Source organism: Bos indicus, chromosome 1, assembly GCF_029378745.1.
Source record: "Bos indicus isolate NIAB-ARS_2022 breed Sahiwal x Tharparkar chromosome 1, NIAB-ARS_B.indTharparkar_mat_pri_1.0, whole genome shotgun sequence".
NCBI lineage: Eukaryota > Metazoa > Chordata > Mammalia > Artiodactyla > Bovidae > Bos > Bos indicus.
Genome location: NC_091760.1, coordinates 113,762,600 through 113,782,176, shown reverse-complemented (window position 1 = coordinate 113,782,176; position 19,577 = coordinate 113,762,600). Strand labels below are relative to the sequence as shown.

Sequence of the window (19,577 nt, the reverse complement as noted above, 5' to 3'; positions counted from 1 at the left end):
TAAGCTTCTTCCTGAGAGCTGCCAGCCAGGAGACTATCCCACTCCCACCTGGCCTTATTCTGGACCTGAAGGGGAGACTCCAGGAAGCCAGTTGCCATCAAATGTGAAAAACTACTAAAATGTGCAGTGTGTAAGTCCACAGACTCAAAAAAGGAAAAGGTCTGCGGTAAATTTAGGGCATCATGTGATTTGAAATATTTTATAAGGCTGAATAGATGCTGCACCCCCCAGGTTATTTTCCACTTAAAAACTTCCTTTTCTGTTCCTTTGCCCACTTTTCCCACTTCCTGGAATACCCTTCTTGGAACTCCTCAAGTTACCAGATGTCTCAGTCCTTGGGCTCGCTCCCGGTGCCAGGTCTTTCCTCTGCAGGGAGCCCCTCAGCGCTGCTCCTGAGAGCACTGAGCGGCCTTGTTCCCGAGAATTCCAAGCGCTTGCTGCAGGCGCCATGCTTGTTGGTTCATTTTTCCCCTTCAGTCCCGTCTCACCCGCCCTCTGCTCTCCCACTCCTGACCACGCCCCCCGCCCCCAACCGAGGTCTCCAGGACCTTAGCGCTCAGGCTCAGTAGTTGCGGCGCACGGTCTTAGTTGCTCCGCAGCACGTGTGGTCTCTCCAGACTGGGGATCAAACCCATGTCTTCTGCATTGGCAGGTGGATTCTCTACCACTGAGCTACCAGGGAAGCCCTCTTCACCTAATATTAAAAATAAGTGGAAAAAAAAAAAAAGTGCAGTGGCAACAGTAAAGTCAGGCAGTGTGTTCTGGAGTGAGTGTTAGGTGCTAGGGTGGAGAATGTCCTCCAAATTAGATGGCGCAGAAAGACGTCTCCGGGGACATTTGAACTGAGCCCTGAGGGATGAAGGTGAATACCTGTGGGAAAGGGCATGGCCAGAATGGTCCATGCAGAGGGCACAGCATGTCCCAACTGCCATGAAACTTGGCCTGAACGTAGTGAAAGTGACTAGATCAGAGTAAGTCAGGGGAGAGTGGGTAGTTGAGACACTGGGAGCCTGGAGCATTCCAGCAGAGCTATTCCAGTAGGCTCTGTGGGCTGCCAGTCCTCAAACTGTTCCTGGCCCGGCCTGAGGGAAACAGTTAAAAACATACAGCAATTTGACATTTCTGCAGTATCAGAGTGTGTGATTATTTCAACAGCAACTCATTTTCATTGTATTTGAGAACAGTTGGTCCACACTGAATTGGAACAGGGGTGGGGGTCTTGGGGTGGTGAAGACCAGTTCACCCCAGATATTTCGAGAAGCACTGGTTTAGAATTGCATAAGCTGGAGAGGCAGGTGTGGAGGCAGGAAATTCATGGGGGAGAGCAGTTAGGGTCCTATTATATGAGTCAAATGGCAGCATGGACTGTGGTCTGTGAGAGGAGATGGAAACATACCGTGGAGGCAGAGGCAACAGGGCCAGCTTCAGGACTGGATGAGTTGGGGTAGCCGGGAGGGAAAGAGGAATCGATGATGCTTTGGTTTGAGCAGCTGATGCCCTACACTGAGTTACTCCTTAACCATCTTCAGTATGGTGTCTTCCTCTGCTGCCCGGTTGAGGGCACTGCATCAGAAGATGAGCAATGGCTTCCTGGGGAACACCCCCAGCAGCCCAGATTTCCTTTTTCTTTACTTTTAATGCCATTTCGTTAGCCATCCAGCTCTCTTATGCTGACCCTTCTTTTTTGAATTTTTCTCAACCTGTTATCTGTGCACTCCCATTTTTTCCCCACATGTAACCTTTCCTCTCCACTTCCCCTTCAGAAATGCAGCCTTTCTGAAACTGGTCATCACTGGTACCTTCTGCTTCCCCTAACATGCGCCTTTCTTTAATTTCACATTATCCATTTGGGAGACGTGGTACCATTTCTGATGCTTCTAGGTCTGAACAGATCCATCCTGGACTGGTTCTTCTTGAATGAAAGTGTATTGCATCTTCCTACATGTTTCCATCCCACCACCTCCCCCCGGGACAACCGCATATCCTTTACCTTTTGAGGCATCCTCAGAGCCTCTAACTCTTCTCTCCGCTTCTGCATGGTTTTACTACTAATGCCCACACTCGGCTTATTTTGTCTTTTTCTCACTCGGTACATAGCAGGTTCCCAATGAGTATTTTTTGGAGTTGCCCCACAATTAATCTAATTCATTTTTCTATATCCAAGCCAAGGTGGACTTGCAACCAAGTGCAGGGAAATACTGCTTCTCTCTCAATCTCTATTCACTGGGATTTTGTTGTTGTTAGTTTTGTGCTGCTAGAGCAAGTGTTATCTAAATTCCACCTGTTTTGCAACATTTGTTCTCAGGGATGTGGTTAAACCATTTTAAGGATGTACCTCTAAGCCATACTGTTATATCTGTTTGCTTTTTAAAGATCTTAAGTCACTGTATTATTAATGAGACAATAGTCTGTGGAAAACACAGAAGCTGACCCTTGATAAAAGGACGAGGGCAGAATGGTTTCCTACTGTCGCTTCTCCCCCTGGCCTTTCAAGAGGAATGTTGGAGCCCGGGAGCCCCCTTTGTCTGCCTTCATTAAAAGGAAGCCCAGACAGCTGCAGCTGGCATGGAGTGAGGCTGTGGCAAGTGGTGTCCTTGGCTTCCTGTGTTCTCAGTGGAATTTGGATGGCATTTGGGTCCAGCCTGTGCAGGACATGTTTAGTAATGAACACAAACTTTTATCTTCTATTTTGCTATAAGATATAATCACCTTAAGCTGTAATCAGAGGTCCTTCTCAAAATTTGTCTCACAAGATGAACTAGATGCCTAATGGATGTCGTTAGTCCTGTCAGCCATTCAGACAGCCCACTCCTGGGCCTCCTGATAAAGGGGCATTGTTTGCAGGCAGTCTTTTGCTCTCTTCCTGCTTCTGTTAATGACTTAATTAACAGGAAGTAAATAGGATGGAATAAAACTGTAAATAGTGTGTCTAACCTACTCTTCACCCTTTAAGAAAAATCCAGAGATGACACTTTGTATGGGAAAAAATTATTTTAGGTTGTAGTATTTTTTGAATCTACGTCTAATAATCTTTTACATTTGTAGGTGCCCATCAGGATACTTAATCTTTCGTGATTCCTCATCATTAATATCCAGGAAAACGAGAGCAGGTGATGGCGTTGGCCTTTTTTTTTTTTTTTTTAAAGGAAACAGGTAGTTGACCCACTTCAAGTTAACTCTAGGATGTATGGACCAGACTAGGTTTCATGAGCTGTTTGATAGGACAGACAAGAAACAATTGATTTAACTATATGACATGTCACAGAATATGAATTTTACAACTCTTAGTGAGCTAGGGGAACTACTTTGCTTTGGTTAGAGTTTTTAAAATAAGTTGAGCTGGTACAGCTTTATAAGGCTTTGTTGCACAGCATTCATGAAAATGTTTTCTGCCCTGCGGGTTTTCTTTGGATCACATATTGAATTCATCTAGTTGAACTGAATGTGTGAGAGAATGAACAGAAACAGCGGTCTGCATGGTCACCTTAGGAAGGCTCAGGAGACTTTTTCTCCAAAGGCCATGGGTACAGGAGTTTCAAAAGGAACCATAAGTAAATTTGCAGGCTGTGAAAAGGAGCACAAAAGGGGTCTGGTCAAATGCCATTTTAAAAGGGATAAAGGAAGGTCAAACAGCAGCTGAAGTCTCTGGGCTTCTATTGAAAAACCAGGACGACCCCCTCCAGTAGTGAAGCCCTCCGTGGGCACATTCATTCCCTTCTATCTCATCCACACTCCTGCCTGTTTCAGTCTGCTTTCCACTTTCTCAGGATGTATCAGTCTTTTCTAGCAGATGCCTGATATTCAATGAAAGTCCAGCTTGGCTATGTCTTTGACCTTTGTGCAATTAAGTTTAAACCTGTGCATAATCATATAAGGGACAGGTCAAGGTGCTACGATGGCTGACTCCTGAGTGGGGAACTGGAGGTGCATCATTTCACGCATGTAGAGAGAAAGGACTGCGTTTCCAGATATCTGTGTCAAAGGGGTCTCTCCTCAGCTCAGTCCCCTTTCTCTCCTGGTCAGATGGGTTTTACAGAGAAGGCGCCATCCCAGCACAATGCAGGATGCGTTGGATTCTGTGTGTTTGTCTTTTGCTCTGATCCCTCATTGATGGCTGTGAAGAGCAAGAGACCCCGTACTACTCACTTAGCAACCCCTGCCTACCACAGGGCTCCTGCAAAGGCAAGGACTTGGTGAATGCCGGTTGAAAGGAGGAGTCAGAAGTGCCTTAAAAGTTGACCTGCCTCGGGTCTCCATTAGTGGCATTGACTGTCGATTCTGGCACTTTGTTTGGGCAGAGGGAAATCTCAATGAACTAGGTTTGGTGTGGACTGTTAATTTGTGTTGTCTCATTGTCCCTAGAGAAAATAGCTGTCTGCTTCTGAGCCCTGGACCTGATATCTAAATTTAATAATGGGTATGTCTACACCCAAGGTTTTCTTGTTCTTAGAATTCCATTTTACGTGGAGCAAGTCTCCTCCCTGCTTTAGAGATGCAGTGCTTTCCGCCTCATGACAGGCGGGAGCTCCTTGGCACAGTCTGTGGAAGCCCCGGGTAATGTCGTGCGGTTTTGATGGCATCTCAGAGGGGGTGGGGCTGATCCCATTGAAGCCCTTTCAAGAAGCGGCTCCTTTCAGCAAGGCAACAAGGAGTGTCTTGTTCTGTGCCCTGGAGTCCCTGTGAGGGGCCGCTGTGTCTAAAGGATGCCATTAGCATCCAGGCAGTATGCCACAGGAGCGAGATTTCATCTGGACTTCTGGAAGCTGGCTGCGGGGTGAGGCTGCTGCTGAGACCAGTCACTCAGGGCCAGAGAGGGTCCACGCTGAGGACTGCAGACGGCAGTAAGGGCCATGTGAAGATGCTATGGTGAGCTGGACAGGTTTGGATATGGCGTGTGGAGACACAGATGGATCGTTTCAGGTTACGCTTGGCAAACAGCGCTTCCATCCTTAAGATACTGTTTAGTTTTCAATTGCCTTTGTACTTTAGAAATTCTCATTGAGCTTGAATTAAAAAAAATCCCTTACCTAACAAAGGGATTATATGGAGAGAGGAAGTGCTTTACTGGCTCCTTATAAAACCTCCTTAAAGCCCTGGGCCTGTATTAGAGAGAGATGAAGTTCTTAAAAGCAAGGCTGTGTCACGAGTTTCTATATGAACTTTGCATATTACTACTTGACACAGCAGCTCAACCAGGGATTGGCCTCATTTTTTTCTTTTAAGTAAGTCTGTCTTTCAGGAAATTGCAGTTTCTATCCTTCCTGCCTCCCTGGTTATTTTGTGAGCACTTGCTAAGGAGCGCCACCTCTTTGATCCCTGGCTGCCTGGCTTACAGTCTGACTTTACCACTTAGCAGTTTTACTATGAGCAGGTGCTTTACACTCCAGACTTCAGCTTCATCCTCTGAAAAAAAAAAATGGTAATAATTTTCAAAACTGTTCTAAAGATGAGATGGTACTCACTAAATACAAAAAAGCACCATACCTGGCATATACACAATCCCTTATACTATTTACAGGATCCAGTTCCTGTCCTGGAGGAGTCTATGGCCCAGTTGGAGAAACAGATAAGCCCATAAAAGATGGGGTCAGTGTGCAATGCGTAGTAACAATTTAGCAGAGGTCAGTGTTTACTAGTTCCTGTTATGTGCAGGCAGATACACAAATAAGGTGCTTGCCTTCAGGAAGTATGTACCTGCCCAGCAGTGTGACAGAGCTATGTGGAGGGGGGCCTGGGGACAGCATTACCAGAACGAGATGACATCAGAAATGTGGTTCATGCTTCAGAGGAGGCCGACCTGGAGGAGATGAGCCTTGTGTTTTCAATATTGGGTGAATGTTTTGAACAAAAGAAGCCAGATATATCAAAGTGGACAACAATATAGGATTCCATTTTCATAAAGTTCAAAATAAGCAAAACTTGTCTGTGTGATGGAAATCAGAACAGCAGTTACCTTTGCGGGAGTTCATTGATTGGAAAAGAACAGAAAGGAACCTCCTGGTAGGTCTGTGTCTTGATCTGGGGGTGTGAGTACATGGTTGTACCTAAGTAATACTTACAGATCTGTATACACTTAATAGTGCAGTTTTTTATGCATGTTCTTCAATAATATGATCTTGTTTAGTCCAGTGCTTTTGTGACTACATGGACGGTAGCCTGCCAGGCACCTCTGTCCATGGGATTTTCCAGGCAATACTGGAAGGGGTTGCCATTTCCTTCTCCAGGGGATCTTCCCGACCCAGGGAACAAACCTGCGTCTCCTGCATTGGCAGGTGGATTCTTTATCACTGAGCCACCACAGGGAACTAAGTAGTGATAATGAGCGGACACAGCTTGGTTAAAAATAGAGGAAAGGTCACACTCAAGATTGAGAAGAATAGGAAAGGTATGGAACAGCATGTCAAATTCCCAACTATAACAAGTTGGTCTGGATGGAAGGATGGATACATGTCAGAGAATAAAGATGGAATGACAGAAGCATCTTTCACGTCCAGGCTATTAAGGCATCCTTATGGTAGTTCTCATTAGTTTTCTGAGGAACCTCCATAGAGGCTGTACCAACTTGCATTTCCACCAACAGTGTATGAGGGGTTCCCTTTTCTCCATACTCTCTCCAGCATTTGTGATTTGTAGACTTTTTAATGATGGCCATTCTAACTGGTGTGAAGTGATACGTCATTGTAGTTTTGATTTGCATTTCTCTAATAGTTAGTGAGGCTATCTTTTTATGTGCCTAGTCACTCAGTCATGTCTGATTCTTTGCGACCCAATGGACTGTAGCCTGCCAGGCTCCTCTGTCCATAGGATTTTCCAGACAAGGATACTGGAGTGGGTTGCCACTTCCTTCTCCAAGGGATCTTCCCGACCCAGGAATCAAACCTGGGTCTCCTGCACTGTAGGCAGACTCTTTACTGTCTGAGCCACCAGGGGAGCCCTGATAATTAGTGAGGTTGAACATCTTTTCATATGCCTACTGGTCACCTGTACATCTTCCTTGGAGAAGTGTCTAGGTCTTCTGCCCATTTTTTGATTGGGTTTTTCTTAACTGAGTTGTATGAAAGTGAGAAAGTTAGTTGTTGAGTCCTACTCTGTGACCCCTTGCACTCTAACCCACTAGGCTCCTCTGTCCATGGGATTCTCCAGGCAAGAATACTGAAGTAGGTAGCCATTCCCTTATTCCAGGGGATCTTCCCGAGCCAGGGATCGATTTTCTAGACCCAGGGATTGAACCCATCTCCTTCATTGCTCTTCACTCTCTTGAGTCACCAAGGAAGCCCTATGAGCTGTATGAGCTGTTTGTATATTTTGGAGATTAAGCCTGTGTTGGTCCCATCATTTGCAAGTATTTTCTCCCAGTCCATAGGTTATTTTTTCATTTTGTTTATGGTTTTCTTTTCTGTATAAAACCTTGTTAAGTTTTATTAGGTCCCATCTGGTTATTTTGTATTATTATAAGGCATCCCTTTCTTAATCCCTTACTTAGGTAGAGTATAGTAGTAGAAACTGACCTTGGTTTGGGTCACTTACCTTGGAACCTCTGTTTAGTCTTCTCATCCTTTGAACAGGCTTTTGGGAAACTTAAAGGAAATAATGTATCTCAAGTGGTATGTCTGACAAATGCTTCCTAAAAGATTTTAAAGTGTATATGTTTGTGTGGTTTATTTAATCACAGTCCTAATATTTGACTGTCCAAATCAGAAACTTGGGGTTACTGTATTACAGAGTAATGTTTGCTCATCTAAACTTTTGATCTTTTAGTTAAATAATTATTGTTTCATATAATTATAGCGTAATATAAAAAAAATTTTTTAAACCTTAAAAAATTTCTTTTGTCTGTAATCACTAAATCACTTTAAGCATCTGAGAACAGAGAATTTCTAGTTCACTAAGGCTTACATTTGGCAATGTTTGTTGTAGGAGGACAGAACAACTTTAAATATGTCAGTTTTCCAGTTTTCTCATTTATTTGGAAATGTGTGTGTGTGCAGGGAAAAGAGAGGAGGGAGTGGCAAGAGATAGATTTACTAGGATTTTTTTTTTTCATGAAATTTTATTTTGAAATGTTAAATGTCAGATTGTGAGTGTACAGAGTATCTTTTTGCGATTATTAGTGTAATCAGCTATTTGTTAACAAGATGATCCCCTAGTGAAGGAAATGGCAACCCACTGCAGTATTTTCACCTGGAAAATCCCATGGACAGGCGAGCCCGGCAGGCTCCAGTTTGTGGGGTCACAAAAGATTCAGACACAACTTAGCAACTAAACAACAACAACAAACCATCATATGAGAAATTCCACTTAATAACAAGACAGAGTCATTCAGAATCTCTTGACAATGACTTGTTTGGGGCTTATTTACATTTTCCAGATTATCATTTTAAAATTGGTTTTGAAGACCAGTGCTTACCTTTCTAGAGAATCTCTGCCCTGTTTTGGGGGAAAGAAGCCTTTACATTCTAGAATATACCTCATTCTGTATCTAAGCACTGTCGAATCTCTAAACTGGATGTTCCCTGCGTTTAGGAGTGAGCGAGCCCGTTGGATAACCGCCCTGGGACACAGCAGTGGGAAGCAGCCTCCAGATCGGACCTGTAAGTACCCGGAGGGCTGACAATCTGAAACAGAGAGAGCTCTGCCCCCTGCTGGTTGCTGGGTTGTTAGTGGTTAAATTCCACACTACCCGCTTTTAAGTTCCAAGGTTTCCTTCTTGCTGCCCCACATCAGCACTGGGTGCACCCCGCTTTGGAAGACAAGGGGACAAATTCCAACCTCAAGTGCAGTTCTTTGCTCTATAAATGTGGCACATCATTGCATAGCCTTCCTGAGTCTCTTAAATCACCTGCAAGTTAGGTGCACCATTTATATAATATGATAGAATAAAGTTAAATGTACATTGACCGCCTTGCTTATACTATCAAGCTCCTCCATTTCTAGTTTGTTAATGGGCAGTAGTAGCATATTTAAACCTTCTCCATACTAAAGTGTACTTTTAACCTTAAGGTAAATCACTTTACCCTTCCTTTTGACTTTTTGTTATTAAATAATATTAAAAATGTTTTAATTTTCTAGGGAGCTAGGAACTGACACAGTGAAGGGTAGTGCCACGTGCTAAGCATTCTGCTTTGACGTTATGCTGCTCTGGGTGATTCTAGCTGGAAGGGCAAATTCAAAGAACTGGGGCAACAAAACTGGATCTCCTGGAGCACTCACAAATCACAGCTTAAAGTCAAAGCTTTAGTGACTGGCTTGAAATTTCTCTGGAATCAAGTTTTATATTAAAAAACAAAGTAAGAACTCAGGTCAGCCAGGACCAAATCACTGAAGTAAAAGTTTGTCTGTTAGGATCTAACGTTTGGCTGGAACTTCTTTTATTTCTACACTTCTCTGGCAGCTCGCAGGTGCTTCTAGGTGGGCTGGGGCAGCACCCTGGGTGAGAACCAGGAGAACTGCATAGATTTTGGATTTTATCCTCAGCTGCATGGCCTTGGCACATACCCAATCTGTCTTGCCTCAGTTTCCCCCGTGGCTGTTTCTAGTTGTATTGTGTGATGTATCTAATGACTTATCAAGGCTATTTTTGAGGGGATTCATGTATCATAAAAGGCCTCTCTTGATTCTGAGCTTCTAACTGAAGCTCTGGGCCGAGTAAGGGAGTTCCTAGAAACTCATTTCTGCTTCTTTTTGGAGCCTACCTTTTTTCTATCCATGCTGGCTGAGTAAATGCAAATTATTGATTTGTCCCTGTTTCATTTCTCATTATGTCCTCTTTCCCCCTCAGCACTGACCCAAGTGGAAATCATTCGATCATTTACTGCCAAGCAGCCAGATGAACTCTCTCTGCAGGTGGCGGATGTGGTCCTTATTTATCAGCGTGTTAGCGATGGTGAGTGGGAGTGCTTCAGTGGGGTGGTGGTGGTCCGGCATTCAGGGTCTCATTTTATTGTCAATGCTTATGTTCCCTAACCTTTTTGGTTTTCTCCTATGCACCTTTCTCTCCTTTATCTACACATTACTGTTTCTAAATGTTTTTTAATAGGCTGCAGTTACATGGCTGTTAGTCAAAAGGAACCATGAAAGGTTTCCTTCCTTCCTGGTCCCCCAGTGACCTAGTTCTCAGCTCCAGAGTTTCCTCCTTCCTCATTTAAGTCAGATGGGGGACAAGATGGTACAGTCGAAGGACTCTAAGGTCACCTCCTCTCCTGAGCACACAAAAATCACAACTGGTAAACAGCCATCAATAAAAAGACTGGAACCTACCAAAAAAAGATACTGTATATCCAAAGACAAAGAAGAAGAAACCCAACAAGATCAAGGGGTGCACTTACGATACAAGCAAATCTCATATGCCCTCCGCCCAGGTGGGCAATCCACAAACTGGAGAACAATTATATTACAAGAGTTCTCCCACAGGAGTGAGTGCTGAGCCCCACTTCAAGCTCCTCACCTGGGGGTCTGACATCAGGAGGAGTAGCCCCCAGAGATTTGGCTTCAAAAACCAGTGGGAGTGTAGGCTCTCCACAGGTCGGGGGGAAGTAAGACTTCACTCTTGGAGGACATACACAAGGTCATGTGTAAGCAGAACCCAGGGCAAAAGCAGTGACTCCACAGGAATTTACATCAGACCTACCTGCGGGTCTTGGAGGTTCTCCTGAGGAAACAGGAGTCAGCTGTGGCTCACTGTCTGGATAGACACTGGTGGCAGGCATACTGGGTTATGTTCAACCACATGATAATCCTGGTGCCTGACATACTGGCTTATTAGTACCAAGACCTGGTTCTACCCAACATCCCAGAGGCTCCAGTAATGGGAAGCCTCAGGCCAGCCAATCAACAGAGCAGGAACACAGCCACAGACATAAGCAGACAGGCTCCCTAAAGAATTCCTGAACCCACAGCCACCTGTAGACACAACCCATAACATGGCCCTGCTGATTGGCCATGTTAACTTGGCCCACCAGAGAGCCAAGACCCAGGTCCACCTACCAGTGGGAAGGCACCAGCTAGCCTCTGGCCCTTGGGTGATGTGAGTGAGCGGAGTGTACTGTTGAGACATACAGGACATCCCCTGTAGAGCGCCACTTCTCCAAGTTTGAGAAACACAACTAACCTTCCAAATATACGAAAAAAACACACAGAAGTTTAGACAAAATGAGATGGCGCAGGAATATGTTTCAGACAAGGGAACAAGATAAAACCTCAGAAAAGCAACTTAACTGATGTGGAGATCAGCAATCTACTCAAGAAAGAATTCTGAGTAATGATCATAAAGATGACCCAAGAATATGGGAAAGAACAGATGCACAGAGAAGTTACAGAGTTTTAAAAAGTTATAAAAGATAACAACCAGAGTGGGAGGATACAATAACTGAAGTGAAAAACATACCTAGAAGGAATCGACAGGAGAATAAATGAGGCAGAAGAATGGATAAGTGAGTTGGAATACACAGTAGTGGAAATCACTGCCATGGAACAGAATAAAGGAATGAAAACAAATCAGGACAGTTCGAGACTTCTGAGATAACCAACCTTTAAGGGAAAAAAAGAATCTGAAAAAAAAAAAAAATATATATATATATATATATATATAACTGAATCACTTTGCTGTACATCTAAAACTAACAAAACACTGTAAATCAGCTATACTTCAATAAAAAATAAAAGTAAAAAAATTACTTTCTCTCTACCCAAAGCATCAACATTCCTTTCTTCAACTCAGCCCAAGCTCCTAAACTCTCCCAACCAGCTGACTTCAGGGCCTCTGATCATGTCCTGCCTTTCATCATGACATGCCATTGATCCCCTCTTGAAAGGTTTCCCTCTGTTCCACCTCTCTCCTCACCTTGCGTCATCTGTGGTACCCAACCTGGGGCAGAATGCTGGCTCTGAAATTTGCCCCTACGCTCCTCCCTTGGAGCCAAACACAATCAAGATTCCTCCAAATACTTGGTGTCCCCTGAGACCTCTGCTCTTTTTTGCAGGCTGGTATGAAGGGGAAAGACTTCGAGATGGAGAACGGGGCTGGTTTCCTATGGAATGTGCTAAGGAGATAACGTGCCAAGCTACAATTGATAAGAATGTGGAGAGAATGGGACGTTTGCTGGGACTGGAGACCAACGTGTAGCCTTTCCGAGGGTATTCTGCCACTGCGAGATTTGCACTACATCATGGTGGGCTGGTTGGTTCAGAGCTGGTTTTGATGTTAATTTTAACATAGCCTAGTTAAGAATGGAAACACTTGCCTTTAAGTTTGCCAGGTGGTTCTGTTCTCTCAGGAGAACAGCTACTGGACACGGTTAGTCCGCAAAGCTCAGTCTGTGCACAGCAATCCTTTTGCACACCTCTTTAGGTTAACAGAATAGCTGAGCAGTTCACTTCAGGGATCAGGCTGCCTCAGCGACTCCTCATTGTATCATGTCCTGACATAAAAAGAAAATATATGTAAGATGTTGCATCCTCATCTTCTCTATCTTCATTTAACCAAGAATGTATATTAGCTCTCTTTAAACATCTCCTTCACATGGTTCTTCCAGTATTACCAAGGTTTTATGTCTTTAAGAAATGCCCAGTTTTGTAACTATTTTTCCTGACTTTTATATTTTAGATCTGATAGATTTCAAAAGGAACTGCTAGAGTTCTGAAGGTGAGCCCAGCCTTTCTAAACCTCTTCTCAGAAAAGGGAAATTGACACTTGAATTTTTGTCACCCCTTTCCTCATTGGAAGGGAAGGAGCCTTAGAAGATTTTTCTTTCTAACTCTGGTCTTAGGTAAATATATTCTAATAAAACATAGGCTACTCTAACAACATAGAATTTAGATGCCTCACGTACGTGAGAAAATCTTGAATATAGGACAAGGGTCCTGCTTTTTAAAAACAGACTCAACTGAGCTGATTAGATGACGTGAGGCCGCTTTGCCTTCAATAACATGAAGTTTTGGACAGTTCCTACTCCTATTTGCAGAAGGAAATTGGCTGAAACATACTTTAACCATTTCAAAGAAGGTAAAATTGGACCTTAAAAGGTATCAAGAAGCCAGCATGGTACTTAATTACAACATAACATTTTGACCTTAATGGGAACTCATTTTATTTGCACTAAAGGCCTTGCTTGCTGAAGTCTCTTAACTCTTATCTGTAGAACTTTATTTCTTCCACTAGTACAAGGAGAGAGAAGAGTTCTTATAATTGAATGTTATCATAAAGAGGGAATGGAGGGTTTGGAAGAGTGAGGGGGAGGAATGATTTTTTTTATGGGCAGCTACTTTCCACCCCTACTCCATTCTCTTCCACAGAGGGCCTGGCAAAGGGAACACCCTTCAAGGACTCAGGTCCTGCCTGCCATGTCCCCAGCTGCTGTCTGCCAACCAGTTTACCTGTGTGAGTGACTGCAGAAGCCCAGTGCCGGAGGCGAGCGAGCCTGGCTCACCTGCTTTGTGTCCTGTCACTGCAGCAGTTGAGCCCGTGGTGGGGTGGCACCTGTGGCTGCGTCACCCCGGACCACTGTCCTTTATCAGTGGAACATTTCTGGGTATAGATATTCCAGGTCCTGAGCAACTTGAGGTCTGGGCAAGTCTGTCAGTGGAGAGTAGCCATGGACTCAGCTAGTGAGGTTTCAGGGTTGGTAAAACACCACAGACTTTTTGGAGGAGAGGCTAAAAAAATTTAACTAATGGGTCATTTTCACAGAAGGAAAGTAAATGTGTGGCTTTGCAAAGAGACCAGTTCTATTATTTTTTGCTTATATCCTATTAAAACTAAAAATTAGCAACTGTATGGATCCTGTATCAGTATGAGATGTTGAACAGTTCTGGAAATACGTGCATAAGTCAAAGCCTATTTAGCAAGCGGGTTAATACCGTTTATTAGATAAAACATTGTTTTATAGCAGGTATTAACACATTCACAATGTTTCAGTTCAACTGTAAGTGACACAGTATTGTTTTTCACACCCAGTTCAGTTTCTATGTATAGCTTCTCTGAATTGTACAATGACTTCTTTCAGTGACCTGTGGAGAACAAAAATATTTTTTGTCCCAGTGAAATGAGACTGCTTGTACACTTTTGGCAAAAATGTGAGTTTATAAAGATTTTGTATATACTTGTTCTTTCGTGCTGATGTGATTTAATTTACTGTAGGACATGTTCATTTTAGTACATTTAAGTTTGCTGCATTTTGAGCTAAATCAGACTTCTACTCAAAAGGTATCTGTAGCTAGTATGAAAGCTGTCTGTCTGATCTTTTTTGGATACATGTGGGCCTCAGTTGCTCTAAAACGCTGGGGCATTTTTAAGAACTGGGCCATCCTATTTCTTAAGAGTTTCCACAAAACCTCATGACTGAATAGCTTATCTCAAATCATTCAGTTATTAACCCTTGGAATAAACACCATTGTTCACTTTGGCCACCCAGTATCTGAACCTTTGTACTTGGGACATTTTACCCCTTTGTGAATCTTGGTGGAAGACAAAGAATGACTATTATTTCCACAAACTCAGTGGCTTAAAATAACATTCCTTTATGGTTTCTCAGTTCTAACGTAAGAAGTTTAGGATGGCTTGGCTGAATTCTCTGCATTTAGTCTCGTAAGACGGGAATCACAGCGGTGGCCTGACTGCTTTGCAGCTCCTACCCATTACTTGCCGAGTTCCATTCCTTGTGATTGCTGTGTGGAGCCCGTTTCCTTGCTGGCTGCTGGAGGGAGGGCAGGTGGGCCAGTGCTCACCGCTTCCAGGGACTAGACTGCCTTGCCGTGTGGCTCTTTCTACCTTCAAGGCAGCAGTGGCATGTTCAGTCCTTCTCACATGTGGAATCTCTCTCATCTTATGCTACCAGCTGGAGAAAACTTTTTTAAAACTCATGTTATTAGACCCTCAGAAAAATCTCCCTTATGAACTCAAATTCAGCTGATTTGGGACCTTAATTAGATCTGCGTAATTTGGCCATGCAGTAAACCTAATTGGAGATGTCAACACCTAGGAAGCAGAGATCATGGGGCTTGTCTTAGGATTCTGTCTGCAACACTCTTTACAACACCTTAAAATGCTAGTTTTCCAGCAGTCTTTGCAGCTAAAACAGAGCTGTGTGATAGGAGCTATAAAGGCATCTCTGTTGCATTTTCACTCAGGTAGTGACAGAGGAGGGGAGCAGAGCGATACGGAGTATCATCTCTGGAGTAGCAAGATGCACCTTCCTCTTTAGCCCATCCTCCGTGCGCTAAGTAACACAGGCCACAGTACCTACCACCGCTTCCTTTTTGTGGGTGTGGTCCCCAAAGGGCTTACTCTGGAGAGGAAACTCAAGAATCTCAAGCTTCACTTTTTGGGATTATGGCATACCAAGGTCCTTCAGAGGAAACAAAACCTCATTCTGAAGAAAGCTACCATCATCTTAGTTCTCAATTATTTCCAAAAAACAAATTCTCAAATTAAAGTGTAAGCAAAAAAAAAAAAAAAACAACCTCAGAGGAGCCTAGCAGGCTACAACATAGGGTAGCGAAAAGTTGGACATGATTGAGCATGCTTAAACATGGAGATAAAGCCAAACTTCAAAAAGCAATAAATAATTAACCACAAGAAGTGACAGAAAAAAAAGAAAAAACTAGAAATTATGGAAGTAGGTTTAATGTCAGATTTGACAGTTAAAAGCTATTGGAGAACTGGAAGAGAGGCTAGAAGAAACCCACAGGGAAGCATGGAGAGGACAGGTGGTGAGTGCAAAGATTTACCTGGAGTCTCAGAGGAGAGGAGAAAGAGGGGCTTTGGCAAGGGGGTGGGTCTTGGCAATTTTGTTCTTAACAAAGGATGCTGGCTGTGTCCAGAAAGGGGACATGCCTTTGGCTGAGACGACTTCCTTCAGCCAAGGACAATTCCTGTACATGGCTGATGAGCAAAAGCTGTTGGTTGCTGGCAGTTCCTGACGGAGGTTTGGGCAGAACATGGTAACATTCACTACCTGTGGCTATGTCAAGATACAACCATCTGTAAAATAAAACGTATGACTAGGGATACAGCCTACATAAAGTTTCACTTAGCCAGGAAGATATTATGTAACAATTTTAAATATATATTCTTCCACTGATATGTTGGGAGAAGGAAAAGGCAACCCACTCCGGTATTCTTGCCTGGAGAAACCCATGGACAGAGGAGCCTGGCGGGCTACAGTCCATGGGGTCGCAGAGTCGGACACGACTGAAGTGACTTAGCATGCAATGATATGTTCTCAACATAAGTAAAAGCAAAAATATAACTTAAGTCCAAAGTCACAGCTTGAGACTTTAACATAGCTGTCTCATTTGATGTGAAAAATAAAAAGTATAAAAAATAGATAAAAATCAATGAAAGTGTATAAGATGGAAATAATATAATAGGCTTTTCTAGGACATGCTGCAACAATTTCAGCACATACATTAATGCACAGGTAGAATATTTAAATTTGACTATTTCCTAAATTGTAAGACAAGTTTCAACAAATTTTAAAGGACTGAAGTTATACAGAATGGTTTCTGATTATAAAATAGTTAAAATGGAAATCAGTAACAAAAATTAAGAACTATCCATTTATTTGGAAACTTTTTAAGATGTAAAAGTGTAAAACTCCTAAAAAATAATACAGGGGAAAGTCAGGGTGATTTTGGGTTTGGAGATGACTTCTTAAACACCAAAGACATGATCAATGAAAGAAAAAACTGGTAAGGTGAATTTCATTAAAAGGAGAATGAAAAAACAATCCACAGAAAAAATCTTGAAAAAAATCTGGGTAAAGGATTAGCATCTGAAGTATACAAAGGACTCTTAAAACTAAATAATTAGAAAACCCAATTAAAAATGGGCAAAAATATGGAAAACTCAAAGATATATAGATAGCAAATGAGCATATGAAAAAGATGTTCAAGATCATATATTATTATGCAACTACAATATTAAAATGAGAGAATGACTAAAATTCTGACAATACCAAATACAGGTGAGGACTCGGGGCATTCACTGCTGGTGGGAATGCAAAAGCCAATGGGAGACAGTTTGGCAGTTTCTTAGAGGGCTAAACACTTACCATACAATGCAGCAATCACATTCCGTGATACTTAACCAAATGAGTTGAAAACTATGTCCGCAGAAATATCTACACAAAAATTATCTCAGCATTATTTATAATGGCCAAAGTTGGAAGCAACCAAGATAATCTTCAATAGATGAACAGATAAACTGTGGTACATCCAGACAATGGGATATTAACCAGCAATAAATGTGCTAGCAAGCCATAAAGATATGAAAGGACCTTAAATGCTTATTAGTAAGGAAGAGTTGCCAATGTGAAAAAGCTATACATTAAATGACTCCAAGTATGTAACATTTTCAAAAAGGCAAAACCATGGAGACAATAAAAGGATCCATGAGAGCTAGGGGTTCAGGGAGAAGAAAGGAGGATTAAGTGGAGCACAGAGGACTTTTTTCAGGGTAGTGAAAGTATTCTGCATGGTTAAGTCATGGTGAATATATGTCATCATACATTTGTTCAAATATACAATACCGAGAATGAGCCCTAATGGAAACCATGGATTTTAGTTAATAATGCATTAATGTTGGCTCATCCATTGTAACAAATGTACTAAAATGCTAATAATAGGGGAAGTTAAAAGGGAGTAAAAGTATACAGTTTGATCAGTTTTCCTGTAAACCTTAGATTTCTCTAAAAAATATAGTCTTTAAACAGTTCCTCCTTCAATGCAGGGGACCTGGGTTTGATCCCTGGGTTGGGAAGACCCCCCCCTGGAGAAGGGAAAGGCTACCCACTCCAGTATTCTGGCCTGGAGAATTTCATGAACAGTATAGTCCATGGGGTCACAAAGAGTTGGACACAACTGAGCTACCTTCACTAACAGTTCGTTTGGGAAAACTAAATATTTAGGAAAAACTAAAGCAATACATGTATACTATAATCATGTGCTCAGTTGTGTCCAACTCTTTGCAACCCTACAGACTGTGGCCCACCAGGCTCCTCTGCCCATGGGATTTTCCTAGCAAGAATACTGGAGTGGGTTGCCATTTTCTCCTCCAGCTGATCTTCCTGACCCAGAGATCGAACCCGTTATCACCTGCATTGCAGAGGGATTTTTTTTTAAACTGCTGAGCCACTTGGGAAGTCCACTGTAATCCACAGAGCAAGCAAAAACTTTACAGAGATATGCTGATAAACAACAGACAAGGTAAAGTGGAATACTAAATAAACTGTCAGGTAACTAACCATAGGAAGGCAAGAAAAAGCAAAGAGAGGAACGAAGAGAGAACCAAAAAACAAAATGGCACACAGAAAATCTAAGTGATATAAATATATTAATTAAAAGGGAGATACTGACAGATTTTAAAAGTGACCTAACTATATGCTGTCAACTTTTGGAAACAGTTCAAATGCAATTATAACGGTAAGTATAGAGTAAACGAATGGAAAAAAGGTAGTATCAAGCAAATGCCAATCAAAAGAAATCTGGAGGGGCTACACTAGAACATAAAGCAGAGCAAATTACCAGGAACAAAGAATACTACCTAACAATAAAAGGGTCATTCTGTGAAAAAGATGTAACCCCAAGTGTGTAAGTACCAAATACTGGAGCTTCAAAATACATGATCAAAAACTAACAGAACTCAAGGGAGAAAACAGACAAATCCACAGTACAGTTGGTAATGATATAGAACTGAACGACATCAAGGAATGAGACCTAACTGACATCAACTTAGGGAACACTCCACCCAGAAACAGGAGATTATACTTTCTTTTCATGCGGATATATAACATTCACCAAGATAGATCACACTCTGGGGAATAAACTTGACAAATTTAAAAGAATTGAAATCAGGGTTTCCCTGGTGCCTGAGAGGTAAAGAATCCATCTGCCAATGCAGCAGAGTTCAATCCCACATGCCACAGAGCAACTAAGCCTGGCAGCTGCAACTACTGAAGCCTGCTCACCCTAGAGCTCAAATTTCACAAGAGAAGGCTGTGCACTGCAATCAGAGAGCAGCCCCTCCTCCTGCAACTAGAGGAAAGTCCACGCAGCAAGACCCACCACAGTCAAAATTATTTTAAAAAAATAATTAAAAGAACTGTTTTCCAACTACCATAGAAGAACCAAACTAGAAATTAACAGAAATGTCACAGAGAAATCTTTAATCACTTGAAAATTAAACAGCACACTCAATCTGTTAAGAGGGAAATATATTGAGGACATAAAAAATATACTGATTGAATGGCATGAGACATTGAAACATGTATGTTGGGGCTAAAGCAGTGTTTTAGAAAGGGATTTATGGCACTAAACACTTAAATCTAAGCTGCCACCTCAAGAAATTAGAAATAAAAAAAAATGTAAACACAAGCAGAAGGAAGGAAAAAAGGATATAGAAATCAATGAAAGTGAAAATAGAAAATCAGTGAAACAAATAGCTAGTTCTTTGAAAAAAGACGAGTACAATTGATACACCTTTTAGCAAGCTGACCAAAAAAGAGACTGTCAATGTCAGGAATGGAAGACTACATACATATTGTTGTAGATTTGACAGATATTGGTAAGAAGATACTCAACTT

At 42.3% G+C, this 19,577-nt stretch overlaps 1 protein-coding gene across 3 annotated transcripts in view; it reads left to right on the top strand.

Annotated features, from left to right (window-relative positions):
- ARHGEF26 (Rho guanine nucleotide exchange factor 26) overlaps positions 1–14,099 on the top strand; it is a 140,098-nt gene extending 125,999 nt beyond the window's left edge. For all 3 annotated transcript variants that reach the window (XM_070792875.1, XM_019960616.2, XM_019960625.2), the window contains 3 exons: positions 8,524–8,591; positions 9,779–9,883; positions 11,979–14,099. In XM_070792875.1, the coding sequence (XP_070648976.1) occupies positions 8,524–8,591; positions 9,779–9,883; positions 11,979–12,121 (316 nt within the window). In that variant the 3' untranslated portion in view covers positions 12,122–14,099. The remainder of the gene's footprint in view (positions 1–8,523; positions 8,592–9,778; positions 9,884–11,978) is intronic.
- The last annotated feature ends 5,478 nt before the right edge of the window (positions 14,100–19,577 follow it).